Source organism: Molothrus aeneus, chromosome 16, assembly GCF_037042795.1.
Source record: "Molothrus aeneus isolate 106 chromosome 16, BPBGC_Maene_1.0, whole genome shotgun sequence".
Taxonomy (NCBI): Eukaryota; Metazoa; Chordata; class Aves; order Passeriformes; family Icteridae; genus Molothrus; species Molothrus aeneus.
In genome coordinates, this window is record NC_089661.1 from 3803768 (window position 1) to 3820255 (window position 16488).

General features: G+C 41.9%; 1 protein-coding gene across 18 annotated transcripts in view; it reads left to right on the forward strand.

The window, feature by feature from the left end:
* RBFOX1 (RNA binding fox-1 homolog 1) overlaps positions 1-16488 on the forward strand; it is a 1178577-nt gene that overhangs the window by 493298 nt on the left and 668791 nt on the right. For 15 of the 18 annotated variants that reach the window (XM_066561182.1, XM_066561192.1, XM_066561190.1 and 12 more), the window contains one exon: positions 10961-11023. The exons of the other annotated variants lie outside the window; for them this stretch is intronic. In XM_066561182.1, the coding sequence (XP_066417279.1) occupies positions 10961-11023 (63 nt within the window). Of the gene's footprint in view, positions 1-10960; positions 11024-16488 lie in introns of those variants that run through there. 18 annotated transcript variants of the gene reach the window in all.

Sequence of the window (16488 nt, forward strand, 5' to 3'; positions counted from 1 at the left end):
CTGCTCTGGAGGCTGTGGCTGCTCTCCAGCCCTCATTGCCCAGGTCAAGGTCAGCCCCAGGGACTGAGCTCTTGGATGGAGAAGCCAAAGAGCAGCAGAGCAGCTTTCAGGAGGATAAATGAGCTTGGAGAAGATTCCTCTCCCCTGAGTTGCCAGCAGTGGGGAGTGCACTGAGCCAGAGGCAGTTTTGGCAGGAAGGATTGCACACACCCCCATGGGGAGGGCAGCTCTGAGTAACATCCAGGTTCAGTGTTGTTTCAACAACTTCATCCTCAGTTTGAGCTCAGGTTACAGCACTTCCATGTCCACACTCTAAAGAGAAATGATGATCCGTTGCTTAGCATCGGAAATGATCTTTTTCTAAGGCTCTGTTAAGAATCCATGAAGAAAAATATTTTTATGGGAATAGAGGAGCTCTTGCTTCATTTCTCTATTAAGTCTGAGGAGTGAATGCTGATTGTGAGTGGAATCCCTGAGAAATGTATCTTTGGTCAAGAAGAGAGTAAGGATGAACAGCACTTTATGCCATACTAATCATATTTGTATCATCTGGAGATTCAGCTGCTTATTCCCTCTGTAGATTGAAACTAGTTCCCTTTTCATGGTATAAGCCAGACTCCACTGTGCCTCAATCCTCTGTATCTTGTGTCCTGTGGCATTCACATTCTCTGAAAAATTCCCTTTGCCCAGGAGTTTTCTCCTGGGAAGCTGAGAGGCCTCAGAGCAAAAAGGAACCAATTCTGATCTCATTTGCTTCTCCTGTGTTGTGCTCATGTGGAATATGTTTGGAGATTGTTTACCCACAGGTGATTGTTCCATTGCATTCTGCTGGGAGTTGTTTTCACTCTTTGGCCAATCAGGGCCAAGCTGTGTCAGGACTCTGGAAAGGGCCATGGGGTTTCATTATTATCTTTTCAGCATTCAGTAAGGATCCTTTCTGTATTCTTTAGTATAGTTTAGTATAATATTCTTTAATATAATATGTCACTGTCATATTTTCTGGAAAAATCCCTTTGCCAGGATTCATCTCCTGGGAAGCTGAGAAGCCTCAGAGAAAAAGTAAAACAATATAATCTCATTTGCTTCTCCTGTGTTTTGCTGCTTTGAAATGTGCTTTGGAGATTGTTTATCCAACTGGTCATTGTTTGATTGGTTTCATGTGAATTGTTTTAACAATGACCAATCACTATCCAGCTGTGTCAGGACTCTGGAGAGAGTCACAAGTTTTCATTATTATCTTTTTAGCATTTAGTAAATAGCCTTTCTCTATTCTTTAGTATAGTTTTAGTATAGAATTCTTAAGATAATATAATAAAATAAGAAATTAGCCTTCTGAGAACACGGAGTCAGATTGATCATTCCTTCCTGCCATGGGGCACCCTGCAAATACAATAGTGTCCCACAAAACCTCTGATCCTGGGGGATGTGGGCACAGGGATGGAGCCAGAATTCCCCACGGGCAGGTCCAGCAGGCAGGAGGAGCTTGGTGCAGGGCTGGAGTTCAGGGTTTATCTCTTGGTTTCTGATGCAGCAAATACAGCTTGGCTCCTTGTTGTAGTGCTGACGGTCCTGGTGCTCATGAAATGTAAATGGAATTAAGGGGTAGGACTGAATGTTCAAATTTGGGATTGTTTTGGAAGGCAGATCTGCAGGAAAACTTGCAGGGAGAATGATCCAGTGTTAATAGAGGGAGTTCTGTGAGGGTGCAATATGAGGAATCCCTGCACAAAGTGAGACTTGTCATGTTCAAAGTATTGTGAGGAGTAGGGAAAGAAATGGAATAATTTAAATATGAAAGGCAATGAAATGTAACGAATCAAGGTATGACTAACAAGGTGATTTAGTGAGATGGAGCTAAGCTGGATGCAATGTGGTTTTAAAAGAAAAAGGTAGATTTAGTAATAGAAGTGTAGACATCTGAAACAAAATACAAAACAAGCAAAAGTGTCTAAGGGGAGCTAATGTTTAATAACAGTATTTTCAGTGTAAAAACTATCAGGAATTTAATTATAATTTTGTTCATTTTACACCACTTCCTACATCTAAAACATTTGCATAACAAACAACAACAAAAAAAACCACCCCAGGAGCAAGTTGCCAAGTTGTTGTAACATAAAATAAACATTAAAAACTAAAATAAAAAAAGGGGCTATGACTTTACAGTGCCACGGTAAAATAAAGAATTAATATATTACTGTACAAAGCACAGGACTAAGCAGTGTTGGATAAAATATGAACTAAAACATGACTAAGACGGAGTGGTAGAATGAAATTTAAAACAGCACCTAGAAATTTGTTCATTGGTGACCTAACATGGGACTAGTGAGACCACTGTTAGATATCATGTTCTGGTGACATATATCAAGGTTTTAAATATTTCCAGTGATTTTGGCTTCACAGCTGACATGCTAAATACAGGGCATAAATTGCTGGAAGTGTGGGCAAATTCTTAAATGGTGTAAAGTAGTGTATTTCTGGCTGAAAGGATTTTGCCCTGCAAAAAATGAAACTGCATAGCTTATTTGATGTATTCCTGTGTCTGATGAGCAAGAGAAGGACTGGGGACAAAGTGTTCTGATATTGAAATAAAATATTTATTTTGGTACTTCTTTACCAATATCTAAATTTAGACTACAATTGTGTTTTCTCCTTCCATTGTTTCCCTCACTAAACGGCAAGTACTGTTGTTTCTTTTATAAGAGGAAAATTCCTGATTCCTTTTAAGATTAAAAAAGAAAAAATATTCAAAGTGAGCTCTGCACTGAGAATTTGTATGCTGAGCCTGTCAGACTGTGAATCTTTATTATTACTGAGCTTTATCCTTGAGTACATAGCTTGCAATCCAGTGTGAATATTAAGTGTCAGGCTGAGATGCTCTGTGAGGGATTTGCAGGGGCTGGCAGGCTCCTGTCCCAGCCTCTTAGAGCTCTCCCAGTGATGGGTGGCTTCATTCCCCAGGTGTCCCTTGGCTGGGCTGCAGCTCCTGGTGCTGGGAGGGATGGAGGGGGTTCCACTGCCTGCAGGCTGGGGTTCTGCTGGGGAAGGGCATGGAGGAAGGAAAAAATGCATGGAACTGGTCACTCAGAAATGTGTGATGTTTGCAAATCTGGTTCTTTTCCTGCTGGAAGAACTCTAGTTAAAAAAACTCGCTATTGTATTTGCAGGGAATGCCCCAGCAAAGGCAGGAATGATGCATCTGACTCCATGTTCTCAGAAGGCTGATTTATTACTTTATGATATATTAACATTATACTATATTATACTAAAGAATATTATACTCCAGTAAAGAATACAGAAAGGATACTTACAGAATGCTAAAAAGATAATAATGAAAACTCCTGACTCTCTCCAGAGTCCTGACGCAGCTTGGCCCTGATTGGCCCAAGAGTGAAAACAACTCCCAGCAGAATGCAATGGAACAATCACCTGTGGGTAAACAATCTCCAAACACATTCCACATGAGCACAACACAGGAGAAGCAAATGAGATCAGAATTGTTTTCCTTTTCTCTGAGGCTTCTCAGCTTCCCAGGAGAACAATCCTGGGCAGAGGGATTTATTCAGAGAATGTGAATTCCACAAACTCACCTTTTTTGTTTATCCACAAATAACCAATTTAGCCCTAAGAGTTTCCCACTGGTGTCTATGGGTTGCATCATTTATACTTTTTGATCCTTTTTTCTCCCATGGACAGTCGTGTTACTCTTAGGGAAAATCTGCTGCTTGACACAGCTGAGCTTCCTCCTTTGTTCCTTCTGATCAGAGGAGAGAACTTCAACTCCACTGTGGGATCTGCATGGACTTCTCCCTACTTGTGACTTTACATTTTGTAATCATTGTCAAATTGCACCCAGCTGGGAACAACAACAATAAATAATTCTTTCAGCCCAAGGCTCTCCTGTGTTGTATAAAACAAACACTGACTTGTCTTTTGAAATCAGTTGTAGTCATTTTATGTAGCAGGAATAAATCTCCAAACATGCCAGGCTTGGATTATTTTATTTTTGCCTTTTTTCAGAGTGAAATCATTTTTCTGCATAACCAGTAAGAACCCTTTTGATAAAACTGCAATAGCCCCTGTGCCAAGGGTGCAGTAACCTCTCCCCTCTGTGCAGCAGTGCCCTGTGCTGGGTGCCATGGGCTGGGGATGCCCCCAGCATGGGTTGTGATACCTGGAGGAAGGCTGGACCCCTGCAAGCCCTGATGGCCTTAGAAAAGTCCATTTTCCTGGAGATTGGTGTTTGTCAGCTGATCCATCCCACCCCCTCTCTGTCTCCAGCATGTGAATTGATGGTTTTATTTTGTGTGGTGATAGAAATGTCTTTGGATCAGAACATTTGGTGTGTCTCCCCAAATGAGATTTTTTTCCTTTGCTTTGTCCACAAGAGACATGCTCCAGTCTGTGGAATGTGATGGACCCTCTAACTGTAATTTTCCTGTTAGGGCTCAGAGATGCAGCCTAGAGTTGTTCTGTTTCTCTAAGAATAATTATGTCATAAATCACTAAGTGTTGGATAAACTTGTGGGCTTTGATTTGTTTTTATTTTTCTTATTCTAGTCCTTGATTTCAAATGTTATTAACACCTACATTTCTTAAGCAATGTCAAAATTTCTGTTAAAAATAACAACAAATAGTTAAGCTTCCCATTCTTCTCTCTACATGGGCTATTTCTCTACAAACTGCATTGCTTGTAGAGCTGTGATTTATTTCCTGACCTGTGATAGATGAGAGAACCACTAGTTTAAAAATGCAGAATGCAAAGCCTGTGTTCTGGAAGTGTCATGTTCCTGCTTCCCAGTGCTTGTCAGGGCTGACTTCTCACCACTGGAATTGGTGGGAGGACTTCTCTAGTGGCAGATGAGGGCAGTTAAGCCTTTTTCAGATGATTTTGTTATTTCTGCACCTCCCTTGAGCCTGTTGCTCCCTGGAATGAGTGGTCTCAGTCTGGCAGACACAGCTGTGTGTTGCCATGGCTAACATGGGAGCAGCACTGCTGCTCTTGGTGGGATTTTCTACCTGCTCATGGGGCAGAACAGTCTGTGCTGCAGGAAAGTGGGGAGAAACAAACAAAAAACATGAGAAGATGAGCTCTGGGACTCCTAAGAGTCACAATGGCAATAGGAATGGGGAAGCTCTGTGCCCTGGGCCCTGCCCCTTCCCTGCATTGGCAGAGGAGCTGAGGCTCTGCCTCTGAGCTGTCTCTGCAGCCAAAATTCTGAAAGGTTGTTTTGTGGGAGACCCACATTGCTTTCAGCTTCATGATATGTTTGGTGCTGTACTCAATCCTACAGGTTTTATGCTGAGTAAATGTGTAAACATTCACATGGCCTCAGTCACAGGAGTAACCCTTTTAAACTCAGTGGCTTTACCTTCTCTTTTAGGTATTTATTTAAACCTTCTGGAAGTTTCAGTCAGGTAGGGGGATATACATGGTAAATGATGGTTTTATCTCAGGTAGGATATGGAAATAGAAGCAAGGATAGCTCGAGGTTATCACAGTCTAGTTCTGTGCAGCAGCCCTGCTGCCCTTTAGGGCTCAGAGGGGCACAAGGGATTTCTCACACAGCTTGTACAATAATTTAAAAGTAATATTTTAACAGATCTGTGCCATTTTTCCTCTGTGCCACCATGCAGCTGTGAAGGCAGTGGTGGTCACAGACTCCACTGCACAGACCTTTCAGTTGATGTGTTGAAGTTCTCCTCTGTTGCCAGTCTTTTGTTGCACAGAATATGCACTGTGGGGCAGAGCCCTACAAAGGAAGCACCTGGAGGGCTGTGCCCAAGGTTCAGGGCAGAGCTGAGACTGAGTCTGTTCTCACCTTTGCAGTGTTTGCCCTCACATACAGATACAAACAATACAGAGTAGAGCGTCAACCAGCAACCACAGTGCAAAGCATTTGCATTTAATATTTCAAATCAGTTCTTATGCCAAGAGAAGCTATTCAATTATAAGTGCTATTTGGACAAATCCCTTCTCATATTCACCATATTTCAGTGTTTATCCTCCTATCACAAAGAAGACTTCCATGATACCTTTGTTCAAAAATATGCTCTGCATCCCTTGGATTCCAAATGTGCTGTGTGCCATTTTCATTTTGAGACCAAAAAAATGACTTAATTTTGAAAGATCAGAGACTGAGACTTCACAGAAAGTTTTTTTTTTCAGAGGATTTTACAGTATTCTTCATTTTGGAGTGAATATTTGCTTCTAGCAATATCTGCAAGTGTCTTGTTTAATATTCTTCATGCAGTACCCCATGTGCATTCCTACACCTGTACTTGGTTGTGCTTTTTCCTTTCCACTCAAAGCTCCATTTCTGACATTGTATCAGGTGTTTTTTCTCCTCCTTGAGTCTCTTCTGTGCCCTCTTCACAGGGCACAGCCTGTGCTTGGTGCTTTGTCCATCCAGGTTCTGTGCCCCAGGGCACCTTGATCCCATCCTGCTCCTGTCACGCAGAGCATGCCCTGGGACATGGGGCCACCTCTCCATCACTCCTAGGAGGAAAAGGGAACCTGTGGGGTCTGAACATGCAGCCAGCACATCCCTGGTGGCTGTGGCTGCCCTGAGGGCCAGGTCTGAGCCCCATGGCTCCCAGTGCAGTGTCCCAGGGCTGGGGCAGCACAGCCCAGCTGGGTCTGGAGAGAAGAGCCAGCTCCTGAGACAGGAGCTCCACCTGATGCCTCAGGTTTGAGCTTTTCTGTTTCAGATTCTGTGCTGCTTTAGTGTGTGGGTGTGGGCTTCATATCAGGGGATGGTGAGCTCTGTGCACAGAGCAGGGAGACAAAACAATTCCTGCTCCAGCTGGGCACCAAGGACAAATGATCCAAATCTCAGCCCAAGAGCACAAACACCGTGGGCTGAAGAGAGAAAAACAAGGATGGGACTGCAAGGGCTAAAGCTGGAATGGGACAATGAACTGCAAGATGCAAATGGAGCAGAACTGATCAAAGGGAGAGACCCCATGGCCTGTCACCCATTTTTGTGACCATTTTGGTTCACCTTGGGTGCAGCCCTGGCTGGGCTCTTGTGCTGCCCAAGGTGGATCCATGGAGGAGATGCTTTGAATCAATCCCTGCTTTATTCCTTAGCTCTGCCCAGCCTCATTCTAGGGCAGCCTTCACAAGGCATCCACTGACAGCCCCAGAGTCCACCTGGGGGCTCCAGGAGCAGCAGCCCCCTGGGATGGAGGGGGACAAGGGGACCCTTGAGGTCTGGAGTCCCCACAGGAGCCCAAAGGCTGGAGAGGAGGGGCACTGTAGTCAGAGTGCCATGTCTGAGGTTAGCCAGGCTGCAGATGGAAACCCCATGGCACAGCTGAGGCCAGGGCCCAGAGCCTGAGGAATAATAATTCTTTCCATAGTGATAGGAAATGCTGTTCTGTAAAGTATTCATTGTAATGATTGAATTAAAAAAAAAATAGCCATACTAAGGTGATGCTTAAGATTCAGGATTAAATTTAATGGTAATAAAGTGCAGCTAGAAATGCTCAGTAAATGGTTTCAGTCCCCTTTTCTAAGGCTAATCAAGGCAGTGAGCTGCTCTGTGTTGAGTATCCTGGCATAAATATCAAATGTGGTTTATCATATTCCAGTTGCATTTCATTTTTTCTCCTTTTCCCTTTTTTTAACATGATGTTCTGAGGATTTCCTTTTAGTGCCTACAAACATCTCCTTTTGACAGACAGTGCAAATTAAAAGATATGGCTGGGCAAAGGGAACTGGAACCTAAATATGCCCCCTGGGTTTTCATTTACAGTTAGAAGCTACAGACACAATTACTGCTGACAGAAATGCAGAAGCCAGTGGCAGAGTGCATGTGGCAGTAGAGTTGTGCCAGGCAGTAATTGGGAAGATTATTTTTAATCAGAGCATATCCTACAGCCCAAACATTAGAAATCTCTTGTAAGGCTGACAGGAAATTAAACTGAGACCAAACAAAAAAAGCCTCAAAATAGAAGTAATATGGTTAGAAGTCTAATGATGGCAGAACTCACTGCTTGTTGTATTTGGTTGTTATCTAAAGGGAATGGCTTTTAACTTGCAGCAAGAGATATCATTGTTTAATTGCATTTTTAGAACAGAATTAAAAAGTATCAGATTAGATCAATTTAGACGTAGGCTTTTGATAAAGGTCTGAAGCAGTAGATGTTAAGTCAGACTTAGTAATTGTATATATGTGTTTGTAGTGATTTTTATTATTGCTTTAGGTAATTTTATTTTCTTTAATATAATCCTTAACGAAACCACTTCTACTGGAAAATAACATCATGTCTGGGATACTCTTGGAATGCTTGGCTCTGGTGATATTTTTGAAGCCTGGATGGGCTGGGGCTCTGTCTCAGTGGCCCTGCAGAACAACCTCAGCTTGTTGGGGCTGCCTGAGCTGCTGCCCTGAGGGAGAAGCCCTTGGAGTGTCTCAGTACTGGCACTTTCACCTGGAAACGCTTCTTCATTTTTAAGTGAATCTTAATAGATCATCATCTGTGCCAAACTTCTCCCTACACGCTCAGCTGGGCTTCCTCCAGCTGCCTGTGCAGTTTCCCTGGTCCCTGAACAGAGCAGGTGTGGTATTTTCTGGGGCAGGAAGCAATGAATCCAACTCCATGTTCTCAGAAGGCTAATTTATTATTCTATGATATTATATTATATTAAAGAACACTATACTAAATTGTACTAAAGAATAGAGAAAGGATACAGACAGAAGGCTACAAAGAATGATAATGAAAACCCATGACTCCTTCCAGAGTCTGACACAGCTGGACAGTGATTGGTCATTAAGTTAAAACAATTCACATGAAACCAATCAAACAATGACCAGCTGGATAAACAATCTCCAAAGCACATTCCAAAGCAGCAAAACACAGGAGAAGCAAATGAGATAATATTGTTTTCCTTTTTCTCTGAGGCTTCTCAGCTTCCCAGGAGAAGAATCCTGGGCAAGGGGATTTATTCAGAGAATGTGACAGTGACAAGCAGGAGCACTGTGGTCAGGTTCTGCTGCTCTCGGTGTGCCTGTCACGTGCAGATGTTGTAACACCAGCTGCAAGGAAAGCTTGGCTGATTGGGAGTTTATTTCTCGGTCATAGGAGTGCAAAACTTGCCTGTTTCGTGTTTTGCCACAATTGATGGCACTTGTGGAAAAGGAAATTTAGCACTGGCCATGTGCAGGTGGTGTTTCTCCACAGGATTGCTTGTAGCTGTGTGGGCAGCTCTCAATGGCATTTTGTGTCAGTGTGAAGAATAAGGTGTAATGCCCAGTTTCAGAGACAGCCAGGTCACCCTGGGGCCTGTAAATAGGATTTTATCACAATTTCAGTAGAGTTTTTTTCACACAAAACTACTGGCATTTTCCAGCTCCTTCTAGCATTTCCTTGTACTGCAAGTTGCTTCATAAAATCATGTGAATATACCTGAAATCCTGCTAGTTGTTTAGGTATTGCCAGAGTAGCTGGGTAACAAATTCAGTGTGCTTGCTAAGGCAGATAATTTCAGCCCAGGGATCTGTACACGCCCTGGAAATTGTGACCTGCAGTGGTGGAATGTCCCCAGTGCTGTGGGGTTTGCCCTGAGCTGACTGGTGCTGCCAGGGGGCTGCAGTGCCCAGCAGGGCTGGGTGTTCCCTTGGGTGGGCAGAAGTCTGTGCAGAGGGACAGTTTCTAAGAGTGCCACTCTTGCTTTTGCCCAAGAACACATAAATGAAAAGAAACCTGCGTGTTCAGCTCAGGAATTGGTTGTTGGGAGGGTTTGGGCAGGCAGGCAGTGCCATTGCTGCTGGGAGCACCAGTATGAAGCTGGCTCCCAGCTCCAGAGATGCTCCCCTAGTGATGGTCCCAGCCCCAAGGAGACAGAAATTCAAGTGTTTGCTGCTCCTGCTTGTCACCTTCCCAAACTCTGAAGTTCTTTCATCAGGGTGTCTGATCATTGCAATGCTGCCTGACATGTTTATAGAGCATGTGCCTTTCTGCTACTGGTGGTTCTTGCTCCCATTTTTCCTCAGTTTCATTAGAAAGGAACTCCCCTGATTTTTTTTTTTTAATTTTTATTTATTTATTTATTTTTATTTAAAATGAAACCACATATAATGGGCAGGATATTTTGTGAAAAAAAAATGCCCAATATACTTACTATTAGGAATTTTACTGAAGTGGATAAAAAGTATATTAAATTTACTGACAGATTGATTTGGTTATACTCTGACCTAAGTGTGTATTATCTTTGGAGACTCAAAATATGGACAAAAATTCTATTTCCAGGAGTGTTTGTATCAAAGAATCCATAATGCCCTTTGCACGTGGAAATGAAAAATGCACATAGGGAGAATGTGTTAGGTAAAACATGGCTGAGCTTACTGTACCTACTAAAATTCAGTGAATATTTCAGTAAAATGTTGCATGTCACAGCTGCTCATTAATAAGAATGGCATGGAGTAGAGTGCTACCCTATTGGAATTCCCAAATATATGCTTGTACAATATATTCTGAATGCCCCCCTTTTGGTTATGCATTTTATCACAACTTTTCTTTTGCAAAAATGCTGCACATTTTCAATTGAAGGATACACAAAAAACAAATTACAGTGGTGTGTTCCTATTGAAACAGAAACCTGTGCCAGGGAAAATTTACAGTTAGAGCTTAATAATGTCTATTTTAGTAGGAGAATTTGCAATGAAAACATAGATTTTTTTGTTTCAAATGCATTGCAAGCTGTCTGAATGCATTAACTGTCCATGGAATGTGTAATAAATAATAAAATCACACTTGTGAATCAATAACCAGATTTTGCAGTTTGGCTTTGCAGTCCAATAAAAAAAATCTTCTGACCCACCAGTGTGTGCAGTGCCAGCCCAAGCAGTGCATTAGCAATTGTATTTTTTGTTGGGTCTTTCTGTGAGGGCAGAGCACAAGTGGGAGCTGCCCTGAATCCCTCATTCTCACTAAGAACCTGATTTTCTCTCCCCAGGAAACTCCACAGAAGCCCCATGCAAGTGGTGCCTATTGTTTCCATGAGCAGAGCCTCCTCTCAGTAAGTCCCTGGGTTTTTTTCCTTGCCTGTTGATTTTCCCAGATCTCTCCTGTGCTCTCACCACGAATGCAGAAATCCCTGGACTCCCCAGCTTGCTGCATGGCCAGGCTAACAGAGCACAAGTCAAGGCTCTGGGGGCTTTGAGTCTGCAGAGAGCAGTGACATCCTTAGGAGAGAATCTTGCCTGGTTCTGGCTGAAGGTTAAAGTGATTTTCTCTTGTGTTTCCCTTGTGCTTGTTTGGGTTGTGTCACTGTCGTGTTTGTGGCACCTTTGGCTGATTACTTTGTGCACAGATTACTCACAGACACTTTGTGCCCTCAGAACAGCAATGGATAATTTATTCATCATGCTGTCCTTTAGAAAATGCTCTCTATAAAGTTAGAATAGGGAGTATCATGAATGGAGCTCCAAAATTTATAGGACATGTGAGAAAAGTATTTGTGCTAATTATTTTTTTTGCCTTTTCCCTTTCTGAGAAGAGGCTTTCAAATCCAAACCACTTGTTGCTCATTCATACTTGGAATTTATTCTTTAAAAAAGTTTTTCTTTGTAGCACATACATAAAACCAATAACGATAAAGCACTTTTTATTCAGGATATAGCTTTCTATACTTATAGTAAACACAGAAGTGTCAGACAAAACTGTGTAATTTGTGGTAGATGTGTATTTTAGATTTAAACAGTTTTTATAATCCTCTGCTTAAAATAAACCCCAGTTCTCAGATATTTTGTATTAGATGATGAGCATGGCTTTTTCTGTATTAGGCTGAATATGTTTTTGCTTTATATGCATTTATAATTACACTCTTCTTCGTTCTTTGTTGCACATGGGTATTGACAAAATAATAGACTATGTTCACTTTTTTGTTCCACTGTATTCATGTGAGAAGCTGAGCTCTGCTCCAACATACAAAGTTTCATGTCACTGAAAAAATTAGACACACAGTCCTTGCTAGAAAAAAGAAGCAGAGTTTTGCATTTATTCTCCTACACTGAACACTATCTTCCTCCTAATGTCTTTGAAATAAGATTTCATTATTTCAAAAAGACTGCCTGGTTTACTGGATGAAAAAAAAGCCTGTTCATCTTGAGGATAGATTTAAATCAATTCTGTAGTGCTCAGCATGCTTGTTGCTTTTAGCTTTTCCTCTGTCACGAACAGTATTTTCTAGCACAGAATAACCTTACAGCCCTTAGCAGAATTTGATGCAATTGACAGCTTTTGTTAGAAAAATTCTGGTGAAAATTGTACGAAGGAGGTTGGGGTTTCCAGCCCAGGGGAGACAGCAGTCCCTGAGATAATCACAGCATGTTTTGAGGAAGCTCACATTAATTTGGCTGTGAACACAGTGCCTCAGTCGCTATAAATTTAGTTTCCAGGAAAAGATATTCGTTTTTCCCTCAACAAGCAAAAGCAGAGGTTTGGGGAGCTGCAAGAAGAAAAAAGAAGAAAATGCTCATTTGGAACCTGAGGAAGGTTTAACGCTCCCAAACCTCCACGTGCATCATGTGTTGATTATTTTCCTGGTGCCCATAAGGCAGCAGCAGGACTCTCCATCAGCTGAGGGGTCCCTGTGTCAGCAGGCTCAGCCCCAGCCCCGGGTGTTGCCTGGAAACAGCTCTGGATGGGAGCTGGCTCCTGGCAGCTCCATCTGCCTGGGCGGGATGCTCTCCTCACCCCCGGGACATGGGGCACAGCTACCACACTGCTGGAATGCTCTGTCCCCTTCCCTGCCCGAAAAAAAAGCATTTCAAACCACAAATTGCAGTCCAGCACACAGGTGTTAAGGTGTTGGAATGAATATCTGCTCCTTGTCAAAATCTCTTGTAATAATGGAATTTTGTATTCAGCGTCCTTGGTTGAATTTCAGTTCAATTCCTGGCTATAGTTGCTTTGCAGTGTTTTCCTGTTTCATTTTGATAGAGAAATATGTTGAGGTAAGTCTAGTTTTAACTAGAGAGATCCTGGATTTTAAAATTCAGTTTCACAGCCTATGGATTTGGGTGTTTGACCTTCTATTAATGGTGCAGTGATGCCTCCAGTAGTCCAGCAAAGCTGCAGTGCATTGAGCAAACCAGTAAACAAAGCAATAGAAGACAGAAAACCATTGAAAATAAACATGACAGGCAGAGGAGATAGAATTGTTCCAAATATACAGTGGGAAATCAGGGACAAATAGTGACTGGCAGGGGGTCTGGAGCAGAAATGGAAATGTAAAACCCAGATAAAGCAGAGTCCTCACTCATTCCCCGGTGTGGAGAGGTTTTCCCATTGCCTGGAGGCATTCCCTGAGGTGGGGATGCTGCAGAGGGCAGTGCTGGGAGCAGTGCCCTGCCCTGGCTGTGCTGCCCCAGCCCAAGGTGGAACCCAGGAGCTGGCGTTGAGCTGGGAGTGCTGCCAGGGCAGGGCTGGACACTTGGGCTGGGCTGCATTTCTGAGCTCATTCTGAAAGATGAATTGCTGTGCCTTGCCCTCCCCTGCACACCTCCCTGGCCTGAAGCTGCAATCCTTTGGCAAACAAGACATTTCTCTTCGGTATTGCACTGGAGCTCTCTGAAAAAAGATAAGAAGTCAGAAGGGTTTCAGTGTTTGGCAGAAAGTTTCTACAATTCTTGCCCATTGTGTTGGTTTTTTTTTTCTTACTCTTCAGGTTGTGCATGCAGCAACAGCTGTTCCATAATTTGATAAACATACTGTAATTAAGTGATCTTGTTTATTAGTAACACCTTTCCCTGACTAGGAGATTTTAAAGTAGCAGAGAAAGGATGAGCCAGGGGTGCTGCTTCATGTTAATTTGACAGCTTCATCCTTTGGAAGCTCTGCCATGGTTATCCGTGTTTTAAACCCTGCTGGATGTAAAGATATTTATTCTAAAAGGCTTTTGCTCTCCAGTCTTACCTTGCAGAGCAATCTGGCAGTGATGCAGAGGCACCTACAGGAAGGGCTTATAAAGGCAGTGAAAGAAAGGCATTTAAACCCCTTTTCTCTAATTTTAGAGTGAGCTGTGTTTTCCTTGGAATTGTAAACACGCAGAACAAAATAGAAGAGAAAGAGCTGTAATTGCATTGAAAATATTATAGGGCATTATGAGTCCTTTTTTCCTCCTCATTAAACACATCTTGAAAAATTGTTAAAAGAATAAATCTATTTTCCAAAACATCATAGCATGCCATGGAGCAGTCTGAGGAGTTTAGTGTGATCTAGGGATTTCTACCTGAGAGATGTGAAAAAAAAATAATTGTGAAAGAGACCTATTATAAAATACCACAATTCTCTTAGAAAGAAACCAATATTATAACTTTATTCTAAAAAATATAGAAGAAAAAAAATTAATGATGGTATTCTTTTTTATTCCTCTCTCTCTATTCTGATGCAGTCTGAATGAGAGTATTAGTCTAGAGAGTTGAATATTTTTTAAATTGCAGCACTTTGAATTACTGATATGTGCAAATTACAGTAAAAAAGGGATGAAGAATGGTAGTTAGACAACGTAAATGATGCAGTAAGTTCTGCTCCATTACTTTATCCCAGCTAGGATGGGGAACTGTTTAGTTGTTAGGATCTGCTCCACTGTCATATTATTCATTGTTGTTTTGCAATATCTTCAAATATCTTCAACAGTTATTGTAGGAATTCATTAAGGACCAGGAGCAGCGAGGCATTTACCCACTCCTAATGATGAGCAGCAGAATATTCTCATGGATGTTTTTCTTCAGAAAAAGCTTAACTAGGGTAGCTGAGCCTGACCTGTGCTGGATTTATCTTCTTTCTTTTCCTAGTGCTGCTGTGAGGTAATTCAGTGTTAGGTGGCTGATTTGTAATATTGCTTTTCCATTAGTTAGAAATGTTTCACTAGATATGTGCTTTCCTGTTTAGGGAACTAAATCTACTTCTTTTGTTTAATTTGATGGGCTTGGGGTTTTTAAAATCTGCATGTTCCAAGGTTTCATTTACCACAGGGGAAGAAAATGTTGTGGGTTTTTTTCCTTGCTGTCATTAATGTGAAGTTTTTATGAGTAAAATCACCATTTTTTTGGGCGAAGGAGCAGTTATGTGGGAGCAGGTTTATAGGAGTCACTGTTAAACCACTGCTATAATTTCTCATTTCCTGAATGGTAAAAGGGCTACAAACCAGAGTATCAGTGGTCTGCCTGTGATTTACAGGTGATTCTGCTGCTCAGCTCACTGAAACCATGATCTTCCTACAGAAATAAAGGAGCTGTCCTTGTTTAGATTGTGCTTGATCACTGCTGCAGGTGATTTCTGTATTTATTTGGGCAGCTAAAGTTACTCTCTCAAAGCAGATTCAGGAGCATAAGGCTCATGGAAATTGAATAGGACATCTTGAAAACATGAAGCAGACTCCTAACACAGGGGTTATTTTGAAATATCACCGTAGATTATCACAAATTACAACTCTGTAACTAAAATTAGCATTGTAAATTCCCTTGGCTGTATAGAAATGTACATGTAAAGAAATATTGTAACAATTTCCTAATTTCTCCTTCTTCCCTTTTAACAATTCAGTCCCTGTTTCTTTCTGATGGGTTCTTCTGTGCACTTTGTAAATTCTCCATCTTTCCAAGTGGTGTTTGGAGTTAACCAAGTAAAAGCCTCAGGGGTTAAATACAGCCTGGCCTGGGCCTGTGAATTTACTGTTCATGGCAGCTTGATTTCTGACATCACTGAGATTCCTCCTTCACGAACATCACAAAGACTTTTTCTTACTCAGGCTTTCTGAAAATGTCCACATGCATGTAAACACCCAAAATACTTGCACTGGCAATTGTTTGCACTCTGGATGTTCTCCAGATTGCAGCATTAAGGGGGTTTTGATCAAGTTCATTTCCACAGTTCCGTGGCATTTAAGAGCTATCAAGCCCCAATATTCCTGTGAGATTAGTATGTGCTATTATCTCTTTATTACAGAAGCAGAAGCCAGAAAATTGAGCAGCCTGAGTGATGTGCCAGGAGAAGGACTACAGCAGAGCTAGGATTTGAATTCATGTTTCTCAAATCCCAAATCATTGCCTATGTTCTTGGGCCATCTTTCCTCTGCTCTGCCTCTAATCCAGGAACTTTTATTCTTAATGATTTTTTCATTTAACAGTGAAAAAGACCTTAGAATTTCATGCTCCTTCCTGTCTCATAAAATTTGACAATTTTCCTTAAGAAAATCCTGCTGTTATTAAATGTGCATGGAAAGTGTGTGATATGCCAAGTGCTATCAGCACAGGGCAGAGCTAATTGAAATATGACATTCCTGGTGATGATCTGGGTCATGCCAAGGCTGTCCCCTACCTTTAATGAAGATATACAATGGATCCCCTTTTCTTTGAAGAGCTTACAGACTTCTGAAAGGTTTTTTTGGTTATGCAGAGTGGAGGTGCAGCCATAGCAGGTACTTGGGCAGTTCAGTACAGCAAATTTTAAACCTGGCCAGGCTGCTCTACATTTTGGGGT